The sequence below is a fragment of the Lycorma delicatula genome, chromosome 11, assembly GCF_047948215.1.
Source record: "Lycorma delicatula isolate Av1 chromosome 11, ASM4794821v1, whole genome shotgun sequence".
NCBI classification, from domain to species: Eukaryota; Metazoa; Arthropoda; class Insecta; order Hemiptera; family Fulgoridae; genus Lycorma; species Lycorma delicatula.
The window spans coordinates 523,203-549,959 of record NC_134465.1 but is presented as its reverse complement, the minus strand read 5'-3'; the positions used below and the strand labels follow the sequence as shown (position 1 = coordinate 549,959).

The following is a 26,757-nucleotide window of genomic DNA, read 5'->3' as shown; positions in this document are numbered from 1 at the left end:
GAACTAAAAAAACAACAGTAAATCAAATTTAAAAAAAAGAAAACAAGATATGAAAATAAAGGACTACACATCATTATGCAGTATTTAATTAAATAAAATGATGGGTGACCAATCAACTTTCAGATAGTTTTAATTTGCTTAAATATATTTTTCATGTTGTTGAAATAGGAGGCATTTAAGGCTGTTAAATGATTAAATTCTCACCAGGTCTTACGTCAACAAGAAAACTTTGTCCTTCAACGAAAATATTTAAATGTAGTCGAGGGACTCAGAATAGTAATTGACCTACATTAAACAGCTCTGAATAGTAATTAATCTACATTAAAGAGGTCATACATCTAAATCGGTTTGTCCATTAAGTAGCTGCTATGGTGGAAAACATTCTTGCATATGAGGCATGTTTTTAAAGTAAGTACTGTTTTGAAATTAAAAAAAAAAGAACAAGTACACTGTTCTTAACAATTTTATTTTTACGTGAAAGCCTGTACTTTAATCTAGTTTTCTACATAATTACCACTAATGTTAAGGCACTTATCGTATCGTGCAACCAGCTTTTGAAGACCATCATCATAGAAGTCTTATTGCCTGACTTAATAACCACTGCAACACAATCACAATTTTTGATAATTTAAGCGTTCAATCGCAGTTTCATTGACAACACTTCTTGAAACTTGAGGAAACTCTTCAGATAGCAAAGAAATCATAAAACGTCTGTTCTTTCTCACTTTTTTGTCAACTTTCTGTACCAAATCTTCAGTAATGACAGAAGGTCTTCCATTCCATTTCTCACCATAAACATTGTGGCAGTCATCTTTAAAAGCTCTAACCCATTTTTGTACCATTCCGTCGCTCATAATGCTTTCTCCACACACTTCACTGATCTGACAATGAATTTCAGCCGCTTTCACGCTTTTAGCACTTAGAAAATGAATCACACCACGTATTTCACAGTTGGCAGGATTCTTGATCAGCCGAGGCATTTTAGATAAAAACAAATGTAAACACAGTAGAATATTTTTGTAATGGCGACTGTAGCTTGCCAACAGGTGTGGATACACTGTGCATGTGTGGAATGCCGACTGCAGCGTAGCAGTGGTGAAATTTCAAAACTGTACTTACTTTAAAAGCATGCCCCGTATATACATGCTAAATACATTATACTCGTTTTTGGGCAGTCGTGTAATAAGGGAGTTTTTTTTTATTAATAAAAACTTCATCTTTTTAAATAACTTTATTATTAGTAACTATCAGTTTTTACTTGAAATGATTATTGTGCTACAAGTTCGTGACGGGTATTTTTCTTTCGTGAATATCTTGCAACAGATTTCAACTAACTTCCTTGATTTTTCTTGGTTTCTAAGTATCTTCTTTCATCTGTTTCTAGCTTCTTCACTTTCTAATTTCAAAAGCATGTTAATTTATCTTCTTCTTCTACTTCTCCATCCTTGAGCTTTTTCCAATATGATCTTTTGCATAAGATAATTTCTACAATAGATATGCCCCAACCAAGACATTTATTTTTCTCTTCCTTTCAGTAAATTCTGCTATTATCAATACTTAATCTTTATTTTGTCATTTCATTTCCATTTTCTTTATTTTCACAATAAAATTTTTAAATTAAGTCGATATTTTTCTTTCTTCTTTGTGACCATCCATGATTCAAATCCATATTATAACGTAAACAACTTAGTTCAACTGGGATCTGTCTTGCTGTTGGTAATTCTTTCATATTTTCCATTTCTAGCTGTTTTCTTTTTCCTATATCAAATGGTCAGTTCCAAGGCAAGGCACAGGTCCTATTTACTTATTTTGAATGATTGATTCTTATTTTGCTAATTGATCGATTTATTATTTATCATAAAACTGCTGCTTGGACACTCTGGCATCTAAGTGAGTTTAACTTGATTTGAATTTGCTAGTTTTGTATGATTTGAAAACTTATTGTAAAATAATTTAGATCTAGTGTGAATCAGGTATTTTTCCATGCGATGTATTCATGAATGGCTACTAAGTTTTTGTTTTATTTTCTTTGCCATTTGAAAATATCCACAAAAGAAAATAAAGAAATATGTTATTGCTATAATATCTGAGGAAGGTATTGTGTACTGAAATAGCTGTTGTAATTTTTTTTAAATTTAGTGAAAATCAAATAGCATATTTGTTTGCTTTCTTTTGTTATGGTGGATCTTCATCAAGTAATGGTTTCATTCATTGATTATTTTTAAAAAAAAGAAAAGTGTCAGTGTGGATTATAGGTTTTGCAGTTACATTTCTTAATTATTTAGTAGTTTCTACTATCAGATAATTGTATCATACTAATTTCACCAATATGTGAATTGTAAAAAATTAAAAACTTTTATTGTAATTTTTAAAAATTTAAATAGAATGATTCAATCATTTGTGTATTCATCTAGGGTAAATTTCTTAGTCTTCGTTCGTTTATCTCTTCACAGCAGTACTGAGATATATTTAAATTGCAGTTCATTGTTGTGAGTTTTGAGTTTTAATCAGTACAGTCACTGTTATTTATACACTAATTACTGCCCTGGCAGATCAATAACTTATTCTTTTTATGAGGCAGTCTTAGAAATAAAAATTATATCTTTTAATCCCATAACATTCATCCGAACCAATGCTATGTGGTGTCATCACGTACGGATGAAATAATGAATCAACTTTCAGTATTTAACAGTAAAGTAATGGATTATTTTTATTTTGTGAATCTTGTAATGTTACTGTACTCACTTTGTACAGATAATTTTCATACAGATAATGAAAACTAAATTTAAGCAAGTATATTGTTATTCAGTTCATTGAATCAGTTTATACAATAAAATTAAAAATCCAGTAAAACCTTACTGATTCATCTCTTACTTTTAAATAGAAAACATGTTTTTAGCAGCAACTTCATCATATGAGGAGTAGCTGAAATTTAGTGGAAGTAGAATGTAAAGGGAAAACAACATAACAAAGCAATAGGTGCTGCCATGCTATAGCTTCATCCTTTACTACTAGCACTCCAAAACTCATTAAACCACCCTTTATTTTCTGTGAGTCACCAATGTTATGGAGTCCAGTACACCTGCTATGTCAGCATGCAATTACTGAATTTTAAATCACAAAAAATTTAACGCTACTGACATTCATCATCAAAAGCCGTTTATGGTGATGACTGACATTCATCATCAAAAGCCGTTTATGGTGATGAAACTGATCAAATTGCTGTAAGTAGGTAGTCAATAAAATTGTGTGCATCAGAAGCTGGTAAAGCAAATATTGAGGATGAACCTCCCAGTGGTCGTCAGCTGCAAGGTTTTTGTGACTGATGAGTTTTGGCTGCATAGGTTCACGTGTAACCGCTGAGTAAAAAGTTGAGTTTGAGTGTAAATACTCAGCTAGATTTTTAAATGTCCTGCGATTTTTACCTTTTTCTACTATTAAAGAGGAATATGAAGGGTGTTCATTTCATACCTGCATCTTGTGATGCAAGGAGCCTCCTCTGGGTAGACGAATCTATGTATGATGATTTGTGCAATATAATTGAATACATGGATTCTTATTTATTTAAACTTTTGTAATATTTTATGTAATTACTTAAAATACAAAGATGATACATTTTATATTAGTTAAAGACATACAAAAATGATTTGCTTTTAATTCATTTATATATATATATATATATCATTGTTTATTAAAAAAGAAGAAGAGATTTGCGTGTGTAATAATTTCATTGTGATGGTTTTATTGTAATGTTTTGTTAACTCTTGTTTAAATAGAGAATAAAAACATCTGTCTTCTTATTACACATCTTATTTGTTGTAGTGGTTTTATATCTACGTAACAAAATTTTTGCTAGTAATAAATTTTATAGTAATATATTATTGATTCATTAAAATTCATTTATTTTTCTGTAGTTTTTAAAAGAACTTTGGTTTTAATTATTAAACAGAAAATGGCTTCTATTATTTATTTTTCTGATTTATTAAAAAATATTAGAAAGTTTCTCTCTTTGGTTTGTATAAAATATTGTAAAATATTAAGTTAGACATAAAATTTTGCAAATTTTGCAATTGTTATTTTCTTCTAATAGTTACAGACGTATGTTTTTGTTGTGAAATGTATGTTTCTGTAAAGAAATTTATGGAATAGTCAGTATAAAAGTTCAGATTTGTTAATATTTTAATTAAGTTAAATACTAGTTTAGGTTAGGTTTGCGGTTTTTTATTGTCATTAGTTATTTGATAACTGATTTAATGTATTTCTTCATCCTTTCTTTTTTTTCTTAACCTCAACATTTCTGCTAAATTTTACATTCTTAATTATCTGCTTTATACACGTTTTTCATCATTTAATAAAAGAATATGATACTATAATTTTGCTTTAAATGCTTAGGTTATCATTGTTAAATATTTCTTATGTTATATCTTTCCCTCTGAAATACAATATTATTACTTCTGAACTACTTCAATAAGTCGGATGAGTTTTGAAATTATGGAAACAGGCCATTAGATCAGTGTTTGTTGCCCATCAACATTAGTCATGATAGATATTTTATACATTAAAAACTCATATTTTTGAAATTAGTAAATTGAAAATTTCTTCTAGAAATTATATTTTATGAATGCGCTATCTTTGCTAAAAAGGAAAGCTCATTTATTTCCAAAACAAAAAAGTACACTTCTGTCAAAGAATTTATAACAAAACTGTTGATGTATATTGAGGTATTGCGCTCTACTTCAGTATATGAAAAGGGTCTTTAGTGTGTTTCTTTTCCAATTTTTAATATCAATTTTAAAAAAATCTTTCCAGTAATATATTTTAATTAAAATTATAAAATTTTCTTTGGTTCTGAAAAACCGAGTATAATTTTTTTAATGAATGTGTAAATTATTCTTATTAAAAAAAATATTTAAGTGTTTATTTTTTGCTGTTTCATGTAATATTTAAAAAAAAATAGTATTCAGATATTTTCAATATGGGTAGTATTGAAAATATTGATCTGATCTTCATACATTTTCTTTATTTTTATTTCATATATTTATTATTTTTACCTACTAACATAACTAATTTATATACAAAAATGAAAGTACTTTAGTACTTAGTTGATACTCCACTGAAGTTGATACAGTGTTTTTTGTAAGTCTGTTCAAGTAGTTCCTTTTTTTTCAGACAATTCATTTTTATCTGTGGAGAGCACACTCCTACCCCATTCTTAATATGATCTATGTATTGTACTGCTAAAAAAAGAATAATTTTTTATGGTTTTTATCCTCCACTGTTCCTTTTGCAATTTTTTTTTTTTCTTGATGGAATGAATATTTATTATTTTTTCCCTTAATAGCCCATTTTAATAGCAGAAAAAAGTAAAAATCATGGGACAGCAAATCTAGTTGACTATTTAGGCTCAAACTCAGTTTTACTCTCACTGGTTACATGTGACCTGTGCAGCCAAACATTATTGTTTTGAAGCATTTTTGGCTCTATGGAATGTTGAATACAACACACACACACACACATATACAGACACCTCCTAAGGTGTTATAATGTCTCTTTGTACTGTCATCAGTCATCAGTCATTTGACTGGTGTGATGTTCTCTCTATCCCTTTCTGTCCCGTGCTAATCCTTTAAAATGATTGTATTTACAGTGTCAAAAATTTTCTTTGAATTGTTTTATTTACCTTATTCTTTGTCTTTTCTAGAAATGTTACACTTTATACGTCCCTCTATTAACTAAGTAGTGAGACCAAAATTTTATAATAGTGCATCAACCAATTGTCCAGAGCATCTTCTAACTAGTGGTAACTTTCATAAACATAATGTTGTTTCATGTGTTATGCTGTCACTTTTAGTTTTCAAGCTTCAGCAGTATACATGTGGACTTAACCTTTCCCGGATGTTTAACTGTGAATATGAAATATCTTAAAGAACAACCTGTTTCTGTTAAATTTTACTTCAAACCCAACTTTTAGAGACAATTAAAGTGCATCGGGAAGCATTTGGGGAAGAGTGTGAGCAGATAGCAATGCTGCAATTGGTATTCAGTCATTTTTAAGGGAGCAGTACACGGATGGACCGATAAGAACCCATACCTGTCACATCAACAATGATAACATAGATGCAACTCATGCTATGATTAATGACTGCTGCCTAACTGTCCGAAGATTGATAAGGAAATGAGCATCAGCATATAGGATCATTCCATGTAATTTTAATAGAAAAACTTAACGTGCATTCCACCTCTACAAAATTCATGCTATGTTTTCTGATAGTTGATTAAAAGAAAATCATGTTAATATCAGGAAAGAACTTTTTGACTGTGCTAATGCTGATGAAAACCTTTTGAAAAACGTAACAGGAGATGAGACTTGGGTTTATGGCTGCGATGTGGAAACTGATAATTAATTGTAGCAGCGAGTGGGGAAAGGATCACTCTGACAAAAATCTGCTATGCGTTGGTCATACATAAAACTGAAATATATAGTTTTGTGTTTGACTGGAAAGACTTGATATATTTTTCCATGCACTCGGAGAGTGAATGATGAATAGTGAATTAACATGGAAGTTTTATTTGAGAATGCTGTGTGTGGAAAGATCCTTGAGCAGTGGGAAAATCAAGAGTTGGATGTTAAATAAGACAGTGTACCAGTTCATACACATCAGTTATTGTTTGGCAAAACATATGACAACTGTTTTGCCTACCCATCCTACTTGCCAGACTTGGCCCCTAGCAGCTGCGCACCATCTCCAAAATGTGTTTGAAGCAATGTTTTAAAATTAGAAGATACTTTGGAATGGTGTATTGCCAATAATGGGGACTGCTTTGAAAGGGAATAGGCCTATATAAGTAAATATGTTAATAAAATTTTATAGCATAAGTTGGATCATGTTTTGAACACTCTTCATCCATCTAGATTGCCCCTTTACAGGACTGTGTCTCAAGTTGTTCTCCTCCCCTGTTTACCTTAAAACCTCTTTATTTTATACTTCATGTATGTACCTAATTTCCAGCACTCTCTTCTAATACCGTGTCTCAAAAGCTGCTATTCTTTTCATTTCTGCTTTACGTATTGTTTATATCTTATTGCAAAAAGAAATACATTGCATGAATATTTAAAAAAATATCTTTCCATTGCTTAGATCTATATTTGATTCTTTATGCGTGAAAGCTCTTCTTGCTTATATCTGCTTTTAATGTCCACCACACTTTACTCTTTATAATTTTATTATCTACGTCTAACAAAATTCTAAAACTTCTGGTATTTTATTTCCGCTATCTTAACATTTAATCCGTTACTATCCTCTTTTTTGCCACATTTCATCATCTTTATTTTATTTGTATTTGCTTTCATTCTAATTTCTCTTTTTCTTTATCTTTTCCTTCTGTCTTATAACGTTGGATTGTCATAACATGTTCATTAAACCAGACTGAATTCTAAACATTTGAATTATGGAGTTCTAAACATTTTATTTTAATCATTTTATATTGTCAAATCGTTTTCTAGAGCTTCAATTGCCATGATGGTGATTTTTTTCATACTAAGTCCTACCTTCTAAGATTAGTCTTGAGTGCTAAAATGACCTCCCATGTACCCATGCTTTTTCTGAAATGAAATTAGTTTTATCTAAAACATCTGCAATTTATTCTATTTGCCTGAAAAGTATCCCGATGAGTACTTCTGATATGTGAATTGCTAGATTGATCGATTGATTAGGAACAGGTATAGGAAGTCTGGCTTTACCAAGGCTTTATTTCAGTTGTTAGTTGTGTTTTGTGCATTCCTCCTCAAATAGGAAACCAGGAGGTGCCTGTACGATGCTACGGGTGAAACCAGTGTCTGGTCTAACTCTCACAGTCTTATGCAAGAAAAAAGAATAAAAGATAAGGAAAGATTATGAAGAGTAAGGGGACAATCAATCCGAAGACAAACCACCTGTGATGGGATAGTTTACTGTCTTACCAAAAAGTGTTGTTAGCTGGTAAAGCAGTAGTTTTTTGTGTGTGCTCTTAGTTTCTTAGATCGGTAACAGCCGCAAAATAAAGTACCTTCTGCAGTCTAATTAAATCTACATGCTAATTTATTTGCTATTAAGTCCTGCTTTTCTTAAAAAAGAATAATTTTGATGGTATATCACCCTTACAACAACCTTGTCAGTGTTTCAGTTTTTAAGAGCTCTTTAAAGCTAATTTATTGTTAGTCATGTTATAACTATTGACTCATTTCTGTTTGTTTTGATTGATGTAGCTGCCCTACTATTTGTAACACAGATGTGCTGCAATTCAAATTCTTGTTACTCAACAAAAAATAGCAAGTCACTACCTCATAGGCAACACTGAAAAAATAATAGCTTGATAAATTTAATGTAACTAAAAAATAATTTTTTTTTTAGCCTTTCTCATTTTGTAAATAAATACATGATTAAAAGACAGTCCTTGTTGTTATATGAATAAAAATATAACTTTTTTGTAACCTGAAAACATTTTTGATAAATATTCAGCTGTGGGACAGTTGAAATGTATATTGTGTAGTAGATAACTTGCAATTCTTTTTATGAAAATATAAATGAATCCATATAAACAATAAGCTATCATAGTAGGGATAACAGGGTAAATGAAATGGTAGGATATCTTTTTTGAATATTTCACTGTAAGTATGAGAAACCATGCATTCATTTGAATGTTAGGATAACCAAGTATTAGTGCATCTTATTTTAGTTTGTTCAATTCTTTATTATTATTTTTTTATATTATGTTTCTTTCTTTTTTAGGCTTCTCGTCAGACTCAGTTGTATGAAAATGTTCTGATAGTTAAACGGCGGTCTCCTTATTATGATTCTGATTTAATTGCATTTCACAAAATGGTTACAACTTTAAGAGGTAATTATAATTATATATATATATATATATATATATATATATGTTTAAAAGTGATGAGTACATTGCTTATGATATAAGGAATGTTTGAAGTCTAATGTTTATTTCAAATGTGGTGCCTTGAATATTGCTTCATGCTTGAGCCTTCTCATTTCCAAGTTATATAAAAAAATTATTCTTCCTTCATCAAATAATACCACACTGGTCTCAATGCAAGTTTTAATTCTAAAGTGAGTATACAATAAAACTGAATCCATTTTTTTTTTTTATTAACAAAAATAAAATTGTCAGATTCATGAAACAATGTAAACTTACAGATCAGATTTCATGACATCAGGAATTTTTCATTGATATGAAATGTACAGTAGTGGTAAATTGTTATTGGATGATACAGTATATGATGAGTCACATATCAGAAGACACCGAACAAATAAAATAGGAAAAAATTACATATTTGTAAGTCAATAACTTCATTTATATTGTAAGTCAATATAATCATTATATTCAAATTAATGATGTCGCTGAACATCTTCAGATTTTTAGTAGCACTGCTTACCAATGTAATTAATTAGTGTATGACAAATTAAGTTTCAGAAAACCTTTTGCTCCAACATAAAGAACATTACAGCTATTTATTTTGCAGAAATCAGTGCTTCCCTTTTAAAATTATACTGGTGAGAAACTATGGTTTACCAGGTCTGACCTTACTACATCTGTTATTTCTTATGTTGAAAGTTGAAGGAACTTTTTGGAGGAATGTATTTAGCCAATGAAAAAAATTGACTTATTATTTTTATGGGAACTGGATGGAAGATCTTAGCCTGAGATATTCAATAAACATTTATCCTGCTGAGATTACAGCTTATTCGGTTTTAGTAATTTTGTAAAAAAAACTATATGAGATTTCATCTTTTTTACATTAATTTCAAATAAACATTGTTACTTATTAAACATCCCCTTACTGTGGGCTATAACACTGCACACATTAGTGTAGGTTTTCCCCAATTTTTTTAGTGGTTTTGTTTTCATGAAAACTACAGGGTAATGAATTCTGTTAAGGATATCTCAATAAAATAATTTCTATTATTAATTTGTTTGGGTTAGAGGTTCACTACCAGACTATATTTTATCTTTTTATTCTGAAATGCTTTTTTTATTAGAATTGTGGTTATTTTTATTTTATTATTAACATTTTGCAATTATAAGTGGCCATAATAAAAATCTTTGTTTATTTTTTTTATGTTCTAGAGGAGTTTTTGTATTCGGATCCATATACAAATGCGGGCCTCGTTATTAGTCCTACATTAGAAAGTTCTTATCATGAAGGTACCAGTATTAAATTATGTGTTCAGTGTCCTAGAAGAGATAATCCTATTACATTCACATGTGATGGTCAGTAACAAAGATAGTAATTACAATATTATTAATATAATATGTTTAATATAATAAATATACTGATATGTATAGTTTAGGAGTATATATAATTTGATATCAGAACACTAGGTTGAATTAAAAAAATAATTTCTATGTAAAAATGATGTTTTATAAACATATTAAAGAAAAAGTGATTATTACCAAAGTTTAAAATTTTTATTTATCTAATTTAAAATTTTTATACATAAATTTTTTTTATATACAATTTTACTTAAATTCAGAAGGTTTTCATCACTTAAGTATATGCAGCAATATTTTTGAAATTTCTTGGCTTATTATTGCAAATTTCAAATCATCAATAGTTCTTGGTCGGTGTTTGAAGACTTGAACTTTCAGGTAGCCCAAGAGAAGAAAGTCATGTGAAGTGAGATTTAGTGAACATCCAGGCCATATAATGTTTTCACGTAATGAGATTGTGCCCTGAAAATGTTTCTCTTAAAACATTCATTGATTTTTAGCAGTATGAGTGATGGCCACATCCTGTACCACATATTCAGATTTTCAAGTTCTCTGAGTTTTGGTCATTATATCGGTCCAATATATTGATTAATAGTTATCATGACCGCTATGCTTCTCTCACCAAAAAAGTAGGTCCCCAAACCCCAAACAGTAACACATTGACTGTGGAGGAACTTTTCATGAAGCTGTCAAAGATTTTCTTCTACCCAGTATCAAAGACTGTATGTTAACACAACCAGACAAATAAAAATGAGCTTCTTCACTTTTTATCAAAATGGCATTTTCCTCACAAATTCTCTGCAGTTTTCCTAGTCATGTTCACTAACTTTTTGTGTTCCCATGTTCTTGTTTAATTTTGTATGAATGAAACTTCAGGTCTGTGTGTAAAATTCTTCTCACAGTTTAATTTGACAAACATAAAGCAGAAACATGTTTATTGGTCGAACATCTGGGAGATCACAGTAGAGATTCTCTCAGTTTCAACATTTTCTGGTGTTTAACCAATTCTGGGAAGGCCCAGAATCGGTTGAAGTGGTGGTTTTCTTTTTTAGGTTGACCTGTGGCCGAATTATTAACCCACAACAATATTGTTTTATGATGTGGAAGTGAAGCATTTCGACCCAAACATAAAGTACGTATGAGAAGTTCTTTGTGTCAAAACAGAATCATTATTTTTGATAAATGTTTCAATGACAAATGAGCAATGAGCAATGCTCACCTTGCAATTTATAATGGCAACTAAAATGTTAAGGCACATATACATATGATCCCCTCCACATCAATGATGTCCATGTATTGTTGAAGCAAAATTTGGTAGGGTATTTTGCCTCAGTATATATATAAAATCGTTTAAATTTATTTTGTTTTTAAATTTGTTAGTCTGTATAAATATCTTATTTTTTGTTTGTTTTTCAGTTAGTACTACTGTAGAGCACGTTATAATGCATGTGGTATGTGAATTAGAATCTGATCAGACAATCTCATCTAGTAACAGCAATAATGATGGAAATGGCAGTGATATAGATTACGTACTTAAAGTTGCCGGTCTTGCTGAGTACCTAACTTCTCATACAAATTTAGCAGATTATGAATATATTAGACAATGTATTAAATTAGAACAAGATGTGTCGCTTGTGTTAATTCATGTTGATCAACTACAAAGACCTCTTGCTAGAACAGTAAGTTTATATAGCTCTAAATTTAATTACATTTAATATTATCATTGTTTGTAATCGGTTCATTTCAGGATCGATGAACACTTTGATAAGAATGAAATTAATTCTTCATAAATACTTTTCTTGTCAGATCCTTCACTCTGTAACAAATATTGTCAGAAAAATCCATATAATAATACTGGATTAGATATACTAAAGATACCATCTTACTGCACAAAAATGAAACAAGATTATATAAACCATTTTAATAAATATATACTGCTTAATTTAAGATATAATATGCTAGAGCAGTGTTTTGGTGTATTTGAAATTGTGCACCTCATATGGAAGTAATTTTTCTTACATATAATTTATACTTTTACATCTCTTAAATCTGGTGATTTAACTTTTCAACCACCTGATTGATTTTAAATGACCTAGTTATTCAGTTCAAATTTTATCTTTCTAAACTAATAATACTGAATTTGCCTGTCATGTAAAACAATGAAGTTATTGGATAAAATAAAGCTTTTGTGAACAAAAGGTTGGTTGGGTGTACAAAATCTTGGAGGTTGCTTGCTAAGTTCTATTTTAAACTTTGTCTAATCAACTTTGAAGTAGATTTAGCTTCCAAGCAACACAATTGTTTTAACCGTTGACAGAGTAATTTTAGTTGTTAATCTGTTTGTAATTAATCAAGACAATTTTTGTGATCAACTAAATCATTCATAGATCATAAACTCTTTCATATCATTTGTTTTGTAACTACAAAGTAGCTTGTCTAATCATTATTGATGATGTTTGATTACTTATCAAATACAATATCATCAATAAAATATTTGAGTATCAATATAATAATATTTGAGTATTTGATAATCAGTAGATTTATGTCTACTCAGTAATAAGACTTTTTGCTTAGCCGAAATTGAATATAATTGACTTTTTAATTAAGATAAAATTGTAAATTGTGGCCCGATCGGTAAAAAATATCCATAAAAATTTGGTCTGTTCACTTGTACATTTGTTGATTGTCTTTCCAAACTTTTCAGATGCTTTATTTCAGAGATTTAATGAAAATCACCCACCAAAAATATGCTTTTAGAACTCAAGATTCCAAATCCCTTATTTCTACCGAGTTACTTTTATTAACTTTATAACTGTGTAGATGTTTTTAAAAGTTTTATTGTAGTGTTTAAAATAGGTCTGGTAAATCTCAAATTACTATCTTTTTACATCTTTTAAGCTTTTTATTAAATTGTGATGTCTCTTTGCAATAACTTATAGAATTATGTTACTATTATGTCAGTTAAGTTTGTAATTCATTGTTATAAATTAAATAATATAGAGAAGTTATGTCGAACAGTTTTTTTGTTACAGTTTTAAATTGGTGGATGTAGCATGGAAGATGTTCATTGTAGTTAGATTCCTTAACAATAATCATTTTTAAACTTGCGAGGAATCTATTATTTTTATACCTAAATTTTAAAAGTTTATATTTATATAACATGTTACTAACAGTAACTGAAAGTTTTCATGTATTTCTCATTATTTTAGAGGTGATTGGATTGCTTTAAATTAATTTGATATATATATTTTATACTCATGTCAGATTTTAATCCTGTTTTTTGGTTAACTTTTTTTTATATTCACTTTCAGTTGGTCATTATTTTTAAAGTTTTTTTTTTATAGGCACAAGATGATAAACAAGATAGGATGTTATCATTGGATGACCTTTTACCAAAAGAGCCGGTACAACCAATATCGTATGATACTTTAATAATTCTTTTAGGTAAAAAACATCACTTTTTACTAAATCATATAAATAAAATCAAATTTGTAATTTTTAGAAGTACTGTAGAATTTTTAGTAGTGTATTTTAGATTTTATAATTATTATAATGTTAAGCATTTTTTAATAGCGGAAGATGTTAATAAAAAAATGATTAACATGAAGTATTACTTAGCTCAAGACTTAAGGTAGGTAATGTTTTAGTCGGGAATTTTCTGATATAGCCTCACACTAGATCGGCTAATAGAATTTGTTATTTAACTTTATAATGTATAAGCAATTAATTGTTAAGTATTATTTATTTTATTTTTACCCAAAATTCATTTCATATAATTTTTTTTTGTCTAGAAACCTTAGAAAGGGAAATGGAGAAAGTTGAAAAGGCAGCTATTGAAGGTGTTTGGCCACTTCAGTCACTCGGTGTTAAACAGGCAGTTAAAGCAATATGTTCATTACTAGGGAGTATAGAAACATTAGATATATCGCATGCAATTGATTCTTTTTTTAATGTTTGTTCGCAGCTACAAGTTTCTCAGGTTTGTTGATATATGTATATATATATTTTTTAATTTTATGTATTTAAAATTATTACAGCATTTAAAATAACAGTTATTGTTTTAATTATCTAGCTATTTCCTTTTTATTCTTATAAAAGAAAGAAAATATTGTAACCAAGAATTTGTTTTTGATAATTTATGGGATTTTTAGTTTACATTTTTTAACAAAAGATTTGATTGTTTGTATCATTAAAATTTTGTAATTATTAAATTTAGATTTACAGAAATGCATGTACTTATCTAAGTCCAAAAGACCATTTATTTAGCATTAATCTGATATTTTTAGCCTAATTCTGTGAATTTGGTGACACATCGAAATTGACAACCCATAGAAATTAGCTTACAAAGTAAGAATTTTTTGCTGAAGCTATTTATTTTGCATTACTGTAGCACCTCAAAATTTCAAATTTATATTTCGCAAGAAATACTGTAATTTTGTGTGAAGGAAAACATGATGTAGTAGACTTGTGGTTTGTTTGTATTGGCATAATAAAGTTATTCACTTCACAGTTTCATCAAAAGGTTGGTTTATCAGAGGAGGTACTTTTCTTAGATGCCAGTTTTTGCCTGTGGATACATTAGACATCCTGTTTTGTATTGGAAGGCTGATATGTAGTGACAGGGTTGGTTGGAACTGATTTAGTTCAATTAGTATGTTTTATTTTACTGAAAAATAAAAATGTATATATGAGGTCCGTTCAGCAAGTAATCAAAGATTTTTAATTCTGCACTAACGGAGATATTTAGTGACATTATTGTGTTCCGCATAACCTCCTCTAAACCAAGTTCTTGGATTGTTGATATCTCGTTTAGGTTTTGTGTTATTGGTATTTGAGTGCAATGTGTTTAAGTGTTAGTAGTGATTTTTGTAATGTGCAGTTTTTTGATGATTGAGCGTTTGTTTCAACTGTAGCCGTAAACCCAGCTGTCATATCCCGTTATGGTCCTTGGCATGAACGTTTCATCATCATCGGCTGGTTCAAGAGCTTGTCAACAAATGTCCACTCTATGTTCTTTCTGCTGTTTGGTCATCAAACAAGGAACAATCTTTGCTGCAACTCGTGCATGTTTCAGTCAAAATGTCATGACATGATCCAGTTGAGAAGCTAACATCTTCTGCATGTATTCTGACAGTCAATCGGAGATTTGCACGCACCAGTTCATTGATTTTCTGAACGTGGATGTCATCAGTTGAAATCAAAGCCTTTTTGGTCGAGAGTCATCTTTTTTTTCTATTTTTTGTTTAACCTCTGCGACCACTATTAGGTATTGCTTCAGAGGATGAGATGAATAATGATTTGTAGCGTGCGTGAAAATGCCATGCCTGACTGGGTTTTGAATCAGAGACCTCCGGATGAAAAGCCGAGACGCTACTACTCAAGCCATGAAGGGTCATCTTCAATCGTCTGATGATCACTTTTAAATTGTGAAAACCATTCACAACATTGTGTATGACCCCAAGCATCATCTACATAAGCTTGTTTCAAAAATTGAAATATTTCTGTGAAATTTTTCCACAGTTTCATGCAAAATTTTTCATTGTATTATTGCTCCTGAAAATCGCACATTACAAAATTCGCTACTAACACTAAAACACGTTACACTCAAATAACAACAACACGAAAACTAAACAAGATATGAAAAATCCAAGAACATGTGGTTACAGAGGTTATGCGGAAAACAATGCTGCCAAACCTCACGTCACTAAATATTTCCATTGGCGCATAATTAAAAATGTTCAGTTATTTTCTGAATACACCTCATATATATATTACATATATAAATACAAATAAAATTTCAATTTGATAAACCATCGGACAGTGTTTGAGGAAGAGTCTTATAAAAAATCTGATGTGGACACCACAAGACTACCTTGTACACGTATAAAATTACATAAACACATTTTTTTTTTAAATGAAAAGTACGTAAAATTTTATTTCATTAATAACTTATGATATTTTTTTTATTGTTATTATTGAATTATTATCGTAAAATTTTTTTATAGTCAGAGGTTAATAATTATTAATAAATCAATATAAATTAAAAAATTAAAGTTAAAAAAAAGGGGATGAATTCTGATTTAAACTGATGTACTTCTAAGATCCAAATATTTCATTAATTAAAATTTCATTTGGCTCTATCTCTGGAACCAATGAAAATAAGTACCACGTATGATATATTGTTGAAAAGCTCTCAATGAGGGCTTACTACTGCAGTTAAGAAAAAGTCCAAAATTTTTTTGGACACTTTTGGTTCAGTCGATTGTAATCAAAAAGTGAGGTATACAACTAGATGTTACAACAGTCCTAAATCCAAAATTTCAACATCCTACGGCTAATTGTTTTTGAGTTATGTGAAATACATATGTACAGATGTCATGCCGAAACTAGTCAGAATGGATTCAGGGATGGTCAAAATGGATATTTTTGTTGAAATCTGAAAACTGGAGTTTTTCACAATCACAATACTTCCTTTACCTTGTACAAGGAAGTAATAAAAATTGCAACAGATAGCAGCACTGGTTTAATTTAATAAGTAGTTTTCATTGTTTTAGTATTTTTTTTTTAGTAATAAGTATTGTGTAGGAATGGAATTATTTCAGTCATGACTTAGGGTGGGGATCCTGTGAAAATACTTTCATGAAAAATTTAGAAAAAATATGTCTATCTTAACATAACTTACATTGCTGGTTATATATACATATATATAAATACATAGTTTAGATTTGATGGAGTAAATAATGAAAATATGAAATGTTTTATTGAAGTAATAAATTATATTCTAGTCCTTGAAGCATTGAATTGTTTAATAAATGGCTTTTGACATTTCTTTATATGCTCCACATACCCTGTATACAAATAGATACTTGAACTAGAGATTGATCAAGTTTAGCATCACTGTTTTATTTTATTCGTGTATTACTTCTTGTTAAAAAAAATATTTATTTACTACTTATTACTTGCTTAAAATTTTTGAATCTAGAAAGAAGAGAAATTTGAAGAAAAAGTTTTCCTACTGTACTCTTTAGTTGTAAATTTATCAATTTATTTTAAAAGTAAACTACTTAAATATGATGTTAACCATTCAATAATGCACCTTCAGCTTACTAAAATAAATTTAATTTTTTGAAACTTCTAAGTATGCTAGGACCGATAACATTGTTTCCTTTCAAAAATTGTTCACTTATAGGGAATTACAGAATGGCTATATATGGGTAAAAATTGAAGTAAAATGATGAGTGTATTTTTTTAACTTTTGTAAGTATATATTATTTAATCAGTTTTGTTTTGATTTTTTTGTCAGGATGATGAATGGGGACGACCTGAAGTATTAAATGATGATACTGGAGACTATTCTGTTGTTAGATTGAAGAATGGGCAGAATGAATTGCCTGAATTAATATCGATACAGTGTGATAGAATAAGAGATGCTGTACAGGGTTTGATTGAAACATATTGTAATGCATTCCGTGTTGATTTCCAATTAAAAGATCCACCACCACAACCTTCAGGTAATAAATTATTATTGTAATATGGTTATATCTCCTGTGAGGCAGTTCCCTTAACCATTCTGTATACATTCTTCCCTATTCGCAGGGGGATCTTTGATATTCCTGATAGCTTCCATTTCCTTTTGATTGTTTTAATTATTTTTGATTTTTCTAGCCTCTTATTTTTGTACCTTCTTTTCAATCGATCCTTTCAACATCGTTTTAATTATAAAACAATTCTCCTTTCTGATACTTCCAAGCCAGCTATGTTTCCTATTTTGAATTGTTTTAATTAAGTTTCTGTTCTTATTGATTCTCTTCTGTTTCTTTATTTTTCACTTTTTCTGTCCATTTAATATTTTCTTCCCTCTTTTTCTTACCATCCATATTTTCACATCAGATATAATTCAAATTGAAGTACACTCTGGATGTAAAACTTCTTCCAGTCTAACTCAGTCTTATTCTTTCTTTGTAATACATCTTTATAATGTATGTGTTTTTCTATTAAATGCTTTCCTAGCCATCGCTATTCTTTTTTTTTTGTTATCACTTCTAGTCTTCTGTTAGCATGGTACCTTCCTTCTTCCTTCTTTTGTATAGACATTCATTGTTTTAATTGTATATCATCTTCATTACTTTTGATTTTCTAACGTTCATTTTCATTCTTTTATATGCTTTTTTTTTATTTTGAAATAATAGTTGAATATCCTAGCTGACTTTGTCTACCAAAAATCCATGTTATCTGTAAACCTTTTACAATTTATTAATATCTTCCTATGCTGATCCCTGTATCTTTTTTTAGAGAATTTTTGCTTATATCTTCACCATATGAGGCATATTTTTTTAAGTAAGGGCTGTTTTGATATAAAAATTAAAATAAATGAAATTATAATAGAAATAAAAATATAAAGATATTGAAATTGTAATAATTTTATTATAATAAAATAAAGGTATACACACACACGCGCATGCATGTGCATGATTAAAATTACATTATTTGTTGATGATAAGATCAATCCAAATATGAATCTTGCAGCGTATATGGTTCTGCAGTTATAATTTAAACTTTCTCTTATGAAAAATAATAACTACAAGGAAAATATAATAAATACACCATTCAAATTTAGATAGTGATAATTGGCTCAGGTAAATTTAATTTAGCGTCTTTTCATGTATATGATTTAATTTAAATGATATTATTCAAAATTATCGAATAAAACAATAACAGCTGTTACTGTTAAGATAAGATCAGTCCATTCATATCAATTTATTACAATGTGATTAATTAATAAAGCTTTAAAATAATATATGACAGTAAAAATCAAAATTAAAAAGTAAATATTATTAAATTAGTATTTTCAAGTAAATTAAAACAATATGTAACCATTGATTTTATTGGGTTGGCAAGAAACTAATTTCAGTTTTATAGTGTGAAATAAAATTCAGTTTTTTTATACAAAGCATGAACTTGAATCAGTTACATATTTCCCATTTTGCCCAATATTTGCCATCTTTCTGGTGACTTCATGATTCCACACTCATAGAACTTTTAGTCCTTATCAGCAAAAAACTGAACTAAGTGCAATTTGGTCGTCATCATTAGTGAAAGTTTTACTATTGAAGGAGTTTTGACAATTTTGAAATAAATAGTAATCTGATGGTGGAAGATCAGAGCTACGTGGGGAATGAGACATCACTTCCTGACTAAGCTCCAATAATTTTCCACAAGTTACCAAAGCTCTGCTAGGCATTGCATTGTCTTGGTGGAACATGGTTCTGTTGCGATTTGTCAGTTCTGGCTATTTTTCTTTGATTGCTTCCATTAGTTTCAGTAATTGTTGGTAGTAAACATCTGAATTGATTGTTTGGTTCCTTTGAAGCGGTTCAACATAACAATATCTTTATAATCCCACCAAATTTACAGCACGATCTTTTTTTAATGTGGCTTGTGCTTGTTCATCATGCTTAGACCATGATCAATTGATGTTATTGTAGATGATTCATTTTTCATTACCGGTGATGATGTGTTTAAAAGAAGGGCCAATTTCATTGCATTTGAGATGCATATTACAAATATTGATTCATTGTGTTAAGTGAATCCCTTTCAATTCATGCGGAAGCTAATATCAAGCTTCTTAATAAGTCAAAGACATTTGTTGTGATCTTCAATTGTTGTGTGTAATACATTTTATATTTAACCTTTCTGAAATCTCTTACACAGTTATAAATGGAATTATGGCTTTAATTTGAGTGTCCTTATATTATTAGAAGAACGGCAAGCAGAGTGGGAGGCATCCCGCATAGGCAGCTGGACGAGGACAATCATCCCATATGTAGATGGATGAGGTTAAGGAAATTTGGTGAGGTGGGCTTCTACCTGGTCCAGTTGCTCACTGGGCATGGTGAGTTTGAGGCCTACTTCTACCGATTCGGAAAAAGAGCTTCGCCAATATGTTGATATTGTGGTAAGAACGATACTGTCAAACACACTATGTACTACTGTCGTAGGTGGGATGAGACCCAAAGAAACCTCGGGCTACAAAGACTCATGCCAGAAGAGACGGTGCCATTAATGTTGATGGACAGACCTGAATGGAATCTGGTTGTGACTATGGCGACCAGCATAATTGGTACAAAAGAGAAAAGGATGCCAGGGACTGGGACGGGATGTAAGGACTCGCGTAGGGAATACTGAGGGCAGTAAAAGTCAACAAGTATTAATTTACATTTATTAATTTATTTTTCTCTATTATACAAGAGTCAGTGAAATATTAACCTATCTTTTGTCTTTAACATTTATTAGTACAGAGTAAAAAAATGAAACATATTTACTACATAAGTCTTTCTAAGTTTTACACATTTTCCCTGAGTGTGAGGAGCTTGTGGATCTCTTCTTCATAAAATGCGTGCACAAACATCTCCATTTTGTTGTGATTCTGGAATCAATGTTCTCCCATGACTTGTTCAGTGGCCCAAACAAAAAGAAATAGCAGAGGGCTAAATTACTAGGCACTTGAGATAAATTATCCAGTTCATCCCAGGTACTTTATTTGATGTATTCCACTGACTTCTGACTTCTAAAAGTTTAAGTTGAAAGAAGAATTGAAAAGGTGTTATTTCTTACTTTGCAGTTTTTATAATTAAAAAAAAAGTTTTAGCTTTAATTTACTTAAATATTGATAAGATTATAAAAAATGCAATGCCTGTGTTAAACAGAGTTATTAACCAGGAATGTAAAGGTAGAAAAACTTACGACCTTAGTAATAAGAATTTGGTGTAAGAAAAAGAATTCGGAGAAATAGACTGACACTGGGTATTAATCTGAGCACAAGAATGTATCCTATTTTTTTATCTTCCTTTTTCTTAATACTCTTCAACTTTTCTATGAAAATACTTTAAATTTCAGTGTGTTATAATTATGATATAACAATCCAGTTTATACTTTCTTTTCCAACAAAGAAAGAAAAGAGTTGATTAGAAAACCTCAACTTTTTTAATGTCAGTTTATAAATTAAATTAGGCAATAAATAAAAGTAAATATAATTTTAATTGTATCTATAACTAAGCTGGTATCTACAAAGTAGAATGTGGAGAGAACATAATTAGAAAAAACCCTTTTATTTAATAATTATGGAAAATGACATAATTATTCTGATGACATTAAGAAAAAAAAAACATAAATTTTCAGAGTAAATCTGATATGTGCATATTAGATGAATTCTAACAGAATAGATCATATTTGAAAATTTACATTTAAAAAAATCTGTTGTATACAACTCATGACTTCCTTGTATGTACATGCTCCTTGTTGTATTAAATTACACTTATAAATTTTTCTAAAATGAAAAGTACAAGGCTTGGGTGATAAATCTTCCACATATATGCATAGCATGGAAATGAAAAGAGATATTGTAATAAAATAAAAAAAAAGAATAAGTACAATACCTTAGCTACACAATGCATTACTTACTTTTCAATATAATCCATATTTACACTGATACACTTTTCCCAATGTGTGACAAGTTTTTGCATTCAGTCACTGAAAACTTCTGGTGGTCTTTCTCGAATACAACTGGCCACAGCTTCCTTCACCTCATCATTGGTGGTGTAATGATTACCTTTGAGATCCCTCTTGAGATGAGGGAAGAAGTGGAAGTCGTACAGAGCCAAATCCGGCAAGTATGGTGGATGTGGAATAGGCTCAAACTTCAGCTTGCGGACAGCCATCAGAGAGTTTACGCGGTACCCATTGTGCACAGATTTTACGGTAACCCAATTGCTCGATAATATGGCCTACTCGTTCTTTAGATATGCCTAACTGAATAGCCATGCGTTGCTGGCCGATTCGCCGGCCATCTGCTGAAGCAAATCGTCCTTCTCCTTTCTATGTTTATAGTCGGTCACAGAAACCGGTCATCCACTGCGAGGTGCATCACCAATTGTAGCTTTACCAGCTTCACATTCACGAAATTTCAATGCCCACCTATTCATGGCACAGTTTCACTACCGTAAATAGCTTTTAAACGATGAAAAATATTCGTAGGATTCACATTTTCTGCCGTTAAAAATTCGATCACTGTCCGCTGTTTTAACCGTGTTGACATATTGGCCGTACTCGACTCCATTTTAACTGCTACTGAAAACAAACCGGTAAACGGATTTCCTTTTTGTCTCCGAATAGTACGCTAGTGTGCAAAATTTATCAGTCGAGTTAAAATAATGAAATTGTTTTTATAACAAAAGAAATTAAAATAGCTTATTATTTATACGATAAATCTATTATATATATATATACATACAACAAAATAAGATAATATTAATTATGTTTTAGTTTTGTAGTTACCGCAAAGTAATACACGATAAATAATATAATTGTAATTAATTAAATAATTATTATTTGTGATGATTAATAATGATTCAATAGAATTAAAACAAATTATTGTACACACAACGTTTATATTCATGTTGAATTTAATCACAACTTAAAAACAATTTTCCATAATAGTACAGTTGAAATAAAGTTATAACCTATACAGAAATTAAATTTACAAAACCTTTCTCAGTCGTTCAGTAGGGAATTTTTTAATGATTCGAAATTGTGGAAGACTTGGGTGTGAGTAAAATAAACATCTAAAAACAGTACATGAAAAAGTCGGGCTTAAAAAAAGTAAAAATTAAAACTAATTTTAAAAAATACAAAAAAAGGCTGTTTTATCAAAGTGATACAAGTAGCACTAACGTTTTCCTTATGGGAGATTGATAAATTTCAGGAAAGTTAATCCTCCCTTATCATTAATCTGATTAACAGGTTAACGATATGAGAATCTGATCACAGTATTTCATCATAATAATGTTGAAGGAGTCAGGAGTAATTTTATCATTTTTGTTACGATTTATTAATTTTTTTTTTTGTTAAGATTTATAATTTTTGTTAGGAATTCTAATGGAGGTGTTCATCTAATCAATATTTTCCCTGTAGTTATTCAATCCTTTATACAAGTTATTGTAAGATAGAGACACAAAAAATAAAAAAAAAATCTAGCTTAGAAAATGACTATAACTGGAACCAATGAAAATAAGTACCAGTTATGATATACTGTTGAAAAGTTCTCAATGAGGGCTTACTACACAGTTAAGAAAAAGTCCAAAATCTGATTTTTTTTTGTATTTTGGACACTTTTAGTTCAATTGATTGCAATAAAAAGGGGACGTGCACAACTAGATGTTACAACAGTCCTAAATCTAAAATTTCATGATCCTACGGCTAATCATTTTTGAGTTATGTGAGATACATATGTTTGTACAGATGTTATGCCTAAACTAGTCAAAATGGATTCAGGGATGGTCAAACTGGATATTTCCGTTGAAATCTGGAAACCAAAATTTTTCACGATCACAATATTTCCTTTACTTTGTTCAAGTAGTAAAGATACGATAAATAATGATAAAGATTTAACGGTGTTAATTGACTCAGGGAAGTAACATTTATAATTTAATTTATTTTAAAAATATAAATGTAAAAAGTAGATGCTAAAAAAATTAGTTATTCTTAATTTTCACCAATAAACTTAAAGTAAGTTTATGATAAATAAGTAAAATGTGATTGAGAATGCACAAGCTTGTGTTACCAGAACAGACTTTAGTTAACATATATATAATAATTTGACTAACTTCCTCGATGAGATTGCAGGTTGGCTTGGCTCTTCAGACACTCCTTAACTGTCTGATGATCTTTACTGATCATTACTCAAGTTTTACCATTGCATCTATTACAAATGGATATCTTTAGCTATACTCATTATGAATAAAATTAAATCTAAAGAAATTTAAAATAAAACAAAATCTAAAAGAATAGAACCGATTTAAAAAAAGGTCACTAAAAAGTAAAGTTTTCCAGTTCTTTAATTTCTGAAATTTTGATGATATCAACAAAGCATTATAAAGTTGTATTGGAGGTTATTTGTTTATAATTCAACATTTGAAAAATTTCAAAAAGTATTTTCCTTTGTACGTTTCAGTTAGTTTTTAAAGTTTTTAATTCTTTTTATTAGACCGTGACAGATTACAACTCTTTCTTGTTTTGGCCTTGGATTTTGTGCCAATATTGTTTCATTCTTTTGGAATGCTCTTTTTTCCTATCTTCTGGTCATTCCTGTTAAGTTTTAGTTTTTCCAGTGTATTTTTAATCATACATTTGGTGTTGATCTTTTTTTAAAATGGTTAATTATTTTTTTTTTTTAGTCTGTTGTACATTCTATACAGTCAAAATGATTGTGTCTGTAATTTTTCTGTTTTGATAAATTTTCCTTTTTTGGATTTAATATATATTTCCTATCTTTTTGTTTTGGTTCAGGTTCGAGTTTTTCTTAAAATTCTTCTTTCTGTCATTTCAGTTTTTTAAATTCTAATTTTTCCAAGACATTCTGGTTAAATAACTGTTTTATTAGTGTCTTATTATTTGGTTTTCAGATCTTGATTTTTTTTTTAATTGAAGCTTTGTCAAAGTTATGCACTATTTCCATTTTTATTTTTCTTTCTTCGATTGCTAACTTTTCTAAATAATTTGATAGGATAATTTCACTTAAGTATTTAAAAATTTTTCAACCTTATTGATTTTTTCAGTTTATAGATATTTTGTTGTATTTTTAATATTTGTTGTAAATTTTGCTTTTCAAAGGAAATTTGAAGACTATTTTCTTAGAGATGTCATTCACATATTCTAATTTTATTTTGCACTTTCTAAATGTGCATGTTTTAAATCTATTTTAAGTTTTTTTAATTTTTGTTAACCTTTTGTGTTCATACGATTCTGCATTTATTTAGATTGTAAATGATGAATACTGTTCTTAGGTAAGATTTCAAAAATGTAACTTTTTTCAAAAATATTCTATTCAGTTTTCGTTATTAATTTTTTTAGTTTATTCATGTAAAATTTCATTTAGTTTATTTTCATTAATTACATCTGGGGAATTCAAATCTAAACTTAAGTGTTTGTTCATAATTATATATGCTGTAGTATGAATTGTCAGTTTTGAATAAACTTTTTGTAGCTTCTTAAAAACGAATTATTTAAATTTTAAGATTTTACTTTATTTCAGGTTCCAAATTATCATCTGAAGTATTAGATAGTGTTTTAGTCCATGTAGAATGTTTACATCGTTTAAAGTCAAATTGGACCCATCAAGAGTATTTAATAGCCGGTCAGTTATATCATGGTACTCGACCGATTGGCCACCCAGTTCTATCAAAATCTACTCCACCATCTAAGAGTCGACTTTATGATAGAGTTTTATTTGATTTTTGGTGAGTTTCATTTTATGTTTTTTTTCTTTATTTTTATTTGTATTAGATTTTTTTTGTAAAACCTTAAACTCTTCTAATGACAAACTAAATTTTACATTACAACTTTTTTAGTAATTTACTTCAAGATATTTTCAATTAATCTTGTGACTGTCTTGATCATGATTTCAGTCACTGAAGATGTCATAAAAATGACTGAAAATGTTTTGAAGCAAGTTATAAGAATGTAATTATATGATATTTTTGCTGTATCAAAAGTTAATATTTTTAAATATTTTTCATTGCTGACTGTCGTGAAAATCTCAGTATATTTTTATATTGATTTATTTTTTTCACACCCATTTGGTACTTTATTACAATGTACCAAACCTAGATTTTTTTTGGATAAATATATCAATGATACTACTCTGATTCCTGGCGTTCATGATGTAGCATTTAATCATGTGCAAACTGATGTATCAAAGACTGATTCTGTACCAAGTTAAACTAGCAGTATTTTATTACTGGCAGATTTGATTTGACTTTTTTTTTATTTGGTCATCAGTTGTATTACTGATGCAATTCTACATTGCTTTTAGTTCTATGCTAATTTCCTTGAATCCCGAAATATTTACTTATATTTAATATATAATATATTAAATCCAAAAAAGGAAAATTTATCAAAACAGAAAAATTACAGACACAATCATTTTGACTGTATAGAATGTACAACAGACTAAAAAAAAAAAATAATTAACCATTTTAAAAAAAGATCAACACCAAATGTATGATTAAAAATACACTGGAAAAACTAAAACTTAACAGGAATGACCAGAAGATAGGAAAAAAGAGCATTCCAAAAGAATGAAACAATATTGGCACAAAATCCAAGGCCAAAACAAGAAAGAGTTGTAATCTGTCACGGTCTAATAAAAAGAATTAAAAACTTTAAAAACTAACTGAAACGTACAAAGGAAAATACTTTTTGAAATTTTTCAAATGTTGAATTATAAACAAATAAGATAGTTTTTTAAATTTAGGTTTGTTTATAATTTTGCCAGATACTCTAGGGCTCAAGATGCCCATGTACATTGCTTAGTGTGTATCGGTAATCGATTATTGCACATTCTAAGGAAAGAAAATTACAATACTGGCGCTGAACACATTTTTTTATTTTGAATTTCTAATGTCTTCTATAACAAATACGCTGCCCAACTGAGAA

At 29.3% G+C, this 26,757-nt stretch overlaps 1 protein-coding gene across 1 annotated transcript in view; it reads left to right on the top strand.

Moving 5' to 3' along the window:
* The window catches only part of LOC142332435 (phosphatidylinositol 4-phosphate 3-kinase C2 domain-containing subunit beta-like), an 83,068-nt gene that overhangs the window by 10,376 nt on the left and 45,935 nt on the right, over positions 1–26,757 (top strand). Inside the window, exons 5-11 of the mRNA XM_075378879.1 lie at positions 8,769–8,877; positions 10,123–10,266; positions 11,683–11,945; positions 13,611–13,710; positions 14,058–14,245; positions 17,570–17,777; positions 25,355–25,559. Of these exons, the coding sequence (XP_075234994.1) occupies positions 8,769–8,877; positions 10,123–10,266; positions 11,683–11,945; positions 13,611–13,710; positions 14,058–14,245; positions 17,570–17,777; positions 25,355–25,559 (1,217 nt within the window). The remainder of the gene's footprint in view (positions 1–8,768; positions 8,878–10,122; positions 10,267–11,682; positions 11,946–13,610; positions 13,711–14,057; positions 14,246–17,569; positions 17,778–25,354; positions 25,560–26,757) is intronic.